General features: G+C 19.0%; 1 protein-coding gene across 1 annotated transcript; it reads left to right on the forward strand.

Annotated features, from left to right (window-relative positions):
* Positions 1-822: 822 nt before the first annotated feature.
* PGSY75_0516100 (cation-transporting ATPase 1) lies at positions 823-7581 on the forward strand (the record flags this gene model as incomplete). Its single annotated transcript, XM_018784441.1, has 2 exons — positions 823-7078; positions 7247-7581. The coding sequence occupies 2 exons, from the start codon at positions 823-825 to the stop codon at positions 7579-7581; spliced, it is 6591 nt and encodes a 2196-aa protein (XP_018643096.1).
* Positions 7582-8218: the final 637 nt, after the last annotated feature.

The raw sequence follows: 8218 nt of genomic DNA on the forward strand, positions 1-8218 counted from the left end.
AGGAGAAAATATATTTTTATACATCTTCAAAAATTTTGTATCCACATTAATTTTTTAACATGAAATGAAAAATATATACATGTTATTATTTCTTTTGTATATTCGTTTTTTTTTCTTTATAGGATCAATAATTCTTTTTTTTCCTCCATATTAAATGGGGAAACATAAAAAAAATAGTCATAAAAGCTTTAAAATGTTTTATTAATATAAATTTTTTTATAAAAGTAAAAAATATATGAGTTCAAAAAGTTCTTACATATTATATTGAATCGTTCTACATAAAAAATATATAAATGTATAGATATATATATATATATAATATTGTGTTTATATAAAATAGTTCTATATATATATATATATATATATATATATATATTATTCTTTTTTTTTTCTTTTTTTTTTTTTTTTCTTGTGCATATATAATATGACATGTTTTTCAAAATTAATTTGAATAATTTTTTTTTTTATATCTATATAACATTAAATTAAAAAATAAAAAAAATAAATAAATAAAAAAGTATATTATATATATATATATATATATATCTATACATTTATATATTTTTTATGTAGAACGATTCAATATAATATGTAAGAACTTTTTGAACTCATATATTTTTTACTTTTATAAAAAAATTTATATTAATAAAACATTTTAAAGCTTTTATGACTATTTTTTTTATGTTTCCCCATTTAATATGGAGGAAAAAAAAGAATTATTGATCCTATAAAGAAAAAAAGCGAATATACAAAAGAAATAATAACATGTATATATATTTCATTTCATGTTAAAAAATTAATGTGGATACAAAATTTTTGAAGATGTATAAAAATATATTTTCTCCTGATGATAACATAAAAGGAGATAGATATAAAGTATATTATTATCATACTAATGATTTAATAAATGATGAATATAGAATAAGTTATATAGAATGTTATAAAATAAAAAATGAAAAAATAGTTACTATACTTCATTATGTGCTCTGTATCTTATCTGTTGGATTATTACCTTTAATATTATCTTGGTTTCCGATTTTTTATTTTCGATTATTACATTCAAAGTGTTTATTAAATGAATGCGAAAAAGTCCTAATAATAACAAAAGATGGAAATAAATATATAAAGGAAATTAAAAAAATTAAATTTAATCATAATGTATGCTATGTTATGAATGATGTTTTTTTTTTGGAGGAGCAGTCGATGTATTATATGTATAATGATGATGAGGAGGAGAAGAAAAATAATTTTTATGATATGAACATAATGGATGAAGGAAGGGTTCAAAAGAAGGATTATATAAATTGTGGTGACAAATTAAATTGTGGTGACAAGATAAATTGTGGTGACAAATTAAATTGTGGTGACAAATTAAATTGTGGTGATAATATAAATTTGGGTGATGATATACGCCTCCATAATAATATATACAACATTAATATACATCATGCTTTGAATGAGAATAAAGAATATAATAAATCACGGATCCAACATAACAATGATATAACATACTTATTTGAATTTTTAGATATTCGTTATGTATATATTAAAAAAAAAAAATGTTTTGTAGAATTATATTTCAATATAAATCATCCATTTAGTTATATCCATTTTATGTGTAAAGGTTTAAGAAATGAAAACTTAATAAAGGATCGAAAGATATTATATGGTGAATGCAATTTAAATATAAAGTTTGATTCATTTATTATATTATTATTTAAAGAAATTATGAATCCTTTTTTTATGTTTCAATTATTTTCTATGTTAATATGGAGTTTAAATAACTATATAGAATATTCAATAAGTATCTTATTTATAACAAGTTTATCTATTATATTAGAGTTATACACTACTATAAAAAATCAAAAGAAAATAAAAAATATGTTACATTATATATGTCAAGTAAAAGTATATAGATATAATACTTCTTATATTATTAATTCATCAGAATTAGTTCCAGGGGATATATATGAAATTATAAATAATATGACCATACCTTGTGATACTATATTATTATCTGGATCTGTAACAATGTCAGAACATATGTTAACAGGAGAATCGGTGCCTATATATAAGGAGCCTTTGCCCTTTCACACAAATGTTATAAATAAAAAAAACAAAAAAAATCAAAATGTATATCAAAATATTTATCCACATATATATCAAAATATAAATGAAAAGGATCAGTACCTTCATATTTATAATAACGATGCCACTACTAATGTAGTCAATCATAATCATGTTATTATCAAAAAGACTCTGGAAAAAAATGATAAGGAATATAAACACAATACCCATCATTTGCATACTATGAACAAATTATTCCATTTAAATAAAACTTGTGATGATGAACATATTAAAAATAACAAAATAAATTTTGAAAAAAAAAAAAAAAAAATTAACAATTTGAATTGTCTAAAAGGAACAGATATTAATACTAAAAATTTATTATATGACCATAAAATGTGCTTCAACATTTGTAATGATAATCATGATGTAAATAATATTAACAATAAATTTAATCATAGTAATATAAATCATGATAATGATTATAATAAACATACTAATCATTTAAATTGTGATGAAGAGAATAGTTATATATATAATGGCAAAAAAAAAAACACAGAACATATTTCACAAAAAAATAAAAATATAATATATTCTAAAGAAGAAATAAATAAATGTATCTTGTATGCAGGTACTTATGTTTTATCATTAAATAATATAGATATAATAAAATATAATAAAGAAGAAAAAAGAATCCTAGGGTTAGTTATAAAAACAGGATTTATTACAACAAAAGGAAAGATAGTTAATAATATATTATATTATAAAAAGAAAGAATTGAATTTAATTTATGATTCATATAAATTTATAATTATATTAATTATATATGCATTATTTAGTGTACTTATTCTTTTATATATCACGATAAGTAATAACGAATATACAAATAATATTATAATTAAATGTCTAGATATTATAACAGATGCAATACCTCCAGCTTTACCAACAACTTTGACAGTAGGAATTACTATAGCTGTAAGTAGATTAAAAAAAAAGTATTCTATATCATGTTTATGTCCAAATAAAATAAATTTAGCAGGGCAAATAAATACTATGGTATTTGATAAAACAGGTACCCTGACAGAAAATAATTTAGAATTTATAGGAATAATAATACAAAATGAAAAGGATAAAAATATTTTAACTGATTTTATCCCTATAAAGGAAATGAATAGAGAATCTTATATTGATTCTATGGATGATAATATGATACATAATAAAGATTCTATTACATCAGAACATTATATTAATGATAATATGAAGAATTCATCTATATCTTCAAATAAAAAAAGCATAACAACAAATGAGGGTTCTAATTTTTTAGTACAAACTATAAAAAGGTACTTATTAAAAGATTATTCTGTGAAGCAAGAAGAAAATGAATATTATAAAAATAATATTTATGGAAATAATATACATATAAATGATAGTGCATGTTCTTCAAATCTATTAAATTCTGACACAGACAATGGGTATTGTGAATATTATAATATTGATGATTTGCATAATATGAATAAAAAGACTATGGATATGAATTCAAAAAATGAGTTAATAGATAAAAATATAGAAAAAAAAGTTGATCTAGACAACAATATATATCCTATTAACTATAATAATAATAATAATAATAATAATTGTGGTGATATATATCATAGATTAGAATGCAATAATATAAATAAAGATAATTCATTTATTATAGATGGTGAAAAAAATAAAAATTATAATAATATAAGTGAACACTTAAAAATTAATTATCCTATCCTTTTTGAAGCATTAGCTTGTTGTCATACACTATATAAAGTAAACAATGAAATAATTGGAGATGTTCTAGAATTATCCATGTTTAATTCCATAAACTGTGATATGATAATAAATAATAATTCTTTTATTATCAAACAAAAAGAAAATAAAAATTCTTCTTATGATTTTGAAAAAATATATAGTGATAAAAAAAAAAATAGGAATAATGAGAGATGCCATTTGAATAATAATTTAGTATGTTATAATATTTTAAAAAAATTTGAGTTTCAAAGTACATTACAAAGAATGAGTGTAATTGTAAAAAGTATATATGGTAATGAACAAAGCACAAAAGGAGATGACAATAATAATAGTGAAAATAATAATAGTGAAAATAATAATGATGAAAATAATAATGATGAAAATAATAATGATAATTATTATAATATTTTTTGTAAGGGTAGCCCAGAGAAAATTAAAGAGTTGTGCTTAAAAAGTAATATACCAAATAATTATGATGAAATATTAAATAAATATACAAAACAAGGTATGAGAATATTAAGCATATGTTATAAAAGAGTAAACACAAAAAATATAAACTTATTAAACGTTAAACGAAGTTTTGTGGAATCTAATTTATATTTTTTGGGTTTTTTAATATTTACAAATAATATAAAAAAGAATGCTCCTGATATTATACATAATTTACAATCATCTGGATGTCAATGTATTATGTCAACAGGTGATAATGTCTTAACATCAATACATGTAGCCAAAAAATGTGGAATCATTAATACAAATGTAGAATCCATAATTATTGGAGATGTAATATCTGTTACTACTAAAAATAACAAACATAAAAAAAAGTTAATTTGGCACAATCATCAAAATGATGTATTCTTAAAAAGTCATGATAAAAAAATATCTATAGATACAAAATTTACATCTATTCATTCACATCTAAATAATGATAATATGATTAATTCTTATAATTATCATTTTGATGATTATATTACACCATATCATAACTCTACACATAATAATAATAATAGTAATATATTATATAATAACAACATTTTTTACGATAAAGAAATTAATAATGATAAAAATTATAAAACAATATCTACATTATCTCAACATACAACAACCAATGATATACCATTCGACAAATTATGTGATATATTATTTAATAAAGATCCAAGAAATGTAAGTATTGTCTTAACAGGAAAAGCATTTATATTTTTAAAAAAAAAATTTGAATCATTTCATTTACCATATTATGAAGAATGTAAAAATATTGTACATTATATTTTGAAAAAGAAACATAAAAAAATTAAAAACATAATAAATAATCATAATAGTAATTTATATTATCATAATAATATCATTAATACATTTATTCAAAGAATCAATAATAAAAATATGTGCTTCAACAAACTATTATATAATATACAACAAAAATTATTTTATAATCTATTTAATAATATATATAAAAAGAAAAAAAATAAAAAAAATTTTTATGATCTCAATGAATCACATTTATTAGAACATTATAATAATAATAATAAAAATAATAATAATAATAATAATAATAATAAATATATATCCATATACTTACCTGTGAAAAATAAAATGAAAATTATAACAAAGAATAAACGTAATCATAATATTATTTTTAACACACATACAAGTAATATACATTTGAATAAATTCAAATATATACATCATAAAAATTATTATTATCCTCATAATTGTAAGAATCTACAAAAAAAAAAAAAATCCCTTTTTTATTATCTAAAAAAATATATTAACTCTGAAAAAAAGAAATATTTACAGAATGGTTTATTAAAACATGATAATTATAAACAGGAAGAGGTACCACTAAATAAGGATATAATTTATTCTTATCAAATGGAGTCTATAAAAACAAAAAAATTTATTCATTCGGTAAGTGACCAATTTTGTATCTTTTCAAGTCTAATTCTGTCTTTTTATATTATAAAAAATGATGACAAAAAAAAAAAAAATAAAATAAATAATATATATAATATATATAATATATATAACAAAAAGAACCTTTTAACACACAAAAGAAGTTTTTTCCTTAGTGGATCCACAAAATTTGTCAAATTATTTTCCAATATAATAAGACGACAAAAAATCAAAGACAAATATAATAAGAAAATAAGAAAATACAAAATGAATCATATAAATAATATTATAGAGAAAGGACATGTCATATTAAATATGTATCCACATGGTTTCAAAAAAGATTATTCGTCATTAAAAAATAAATACAATATAATTAATAATAAAGAATATATTTTAAAAAATGATGATGTTTATGATAATCATGTTTATAATATGAACGATATGTATAGAAATATAAAATATGGATGGAGTGAAGAAAAAATGAAAAACATTTCTATTCACAATAATGATATATTTGAAAATAAAATAGATTCATTCTTAGAACATTTATTAATACATAAATGCAAAAGGAATATATGTCATAAATATAATGATATTAAAAATATAAAATTATCTATATATGAATATATTTTAAGAACATGTACTGTATATGCTAGAATGAAACCTAAGGATAAGAGTGATTTAATTTTATCTTTAAAGAAATTACCAAATAATCCATATGTTGGAATGTGTGGTGATGGATCAAATGATTGTTTGGCATTAAACTCTGCAGATATAGGAATATCTTTATGTAATAATAATGAATCTTCTTTATGTTCCTCTTTTACATCTAATAAATTATATCTTCATAGTGTAATTAATATATTGATTGAAGGTAGAGCATCTTTAGTTAATTCATTTCAATTATTTAAATATATCTCTTTATATTCTATTATGCAATGTTCTCAAGTTCTTATTTTATATTCTAAATCTAATAAATTAACAGATAATCAATATATTTTTATTGATATAGTTACTGTATTGCCTTTATCTATTTTTATGTGTTGGACACCAGCTAGCGAAAAATTGTCAAAAAATATTCCTATGGGCAAATTATTTTCATTTCCAGTATTGATTAGTATATATGGACAAATAATTATTCAGTTGTTTTTTGTTATGATTTCTTTAGTTCTATTAATGAATTTGTCATTTTATAAATATGAAAAAAATACAAATATAAAAGAAAAATTGGATGATACTTATATATATAAGGCACAAAATACACTTTTATATATTCTTGGCTCTTTTCAAAATTTGTTTATCTGTATATCTTTAAATATAAAAAATGAGTGGAGAAAGAGTAAGTTCTTTTTTTTGTATATCTTGACAATTTATAAAAAAAAAAAAAAAAAAAAAAAAAAATATAAGACTGTGTTGTGTTTACATAGTGTTACTCCTTCCAGTTAATTGATACATATAAATATATAAATATATATATATTGATATTCCTTAATTTTTGTTTTTTCAGGTGTGTTTACAAACATTGCCTTTATAATTTGGATGTCATTTTTACTTCTTGTGAGTACTTGTATTACCTTTTTTTCCTCAGAAATGTTTTTAGTAGGTTGGATTACTGACTTACTCAAACAATATCTAAGTTTAATTACATTTCCTTTTTATTTTCGTATATATTTATTTTTCATTTTGATTTCTAATTTTTTATGTTCCTATTCATATGAAAAGTATATTATAAAATATTTTGAGAAAAGGGAAATCAAAAAGAAATATAATTACAATCATATGAATATTTTTTGTTCACCTCAAGAATTAGATACTACAAATGTTATCGTAACGTGTGATTAGAAATACACATATGTATATCATATATGTATATAATATATGTATATAATATATGTATATCATATATGTATATAATATATGTATATAATATATGTCTATTATGCATTTTGTTATTATTTTATTTATTTTATTATATTTTTTTGTAAAAATATCGACATATATTAAACATTATCTTACACGTACCTATTTATGTGGACATCTATATTTTTCTTTTTTAAAAAAAAAAGAAAAGAAATACACACATATATATATATATATATATATATATATATAATTATATATTTATATAATTTTATTAGATTAGAATTAATTTATATTTGTGTTTTCTTTTGTTTCTTTTTGAATTAAATAATTTTAAAGATATATTTTTTTTTTTTTTAAATGTTACAAAAGTAAGATATAATATAATTACTACTGATTGTTAAAAAATAATATAAAAGTAATAATGAATTTGTATACAATTATTCTTTTATTAAATGTTCAAATTTTATATATAAATAAAAAATAAAGTATATACTTAATTGTTAAATAAAAATTTAGACAATAAAAATATGTACCCTATAATTTTTTTTTTTTTTTTTTTTTTTTTTTTTTTGTGGGGGTTGTTTTTTTTGTGTTTTGGTTTTTTTTTTTTATTTTT

The sequence above is a fragment of the Plasmodium gaboni genome, chromosome 5 (assembly GCF_001602025.1).
Source record: "Plasmodium gaboni strain SY75 chromosome 5, whole genome shotgun sequence".
Lineage (NCBI taxonomy): Eukaryota > Apicomplexa > Aconoidasida > Haemosporida > Plasmodiidae > Plasmodium > Plasmodium gaboni.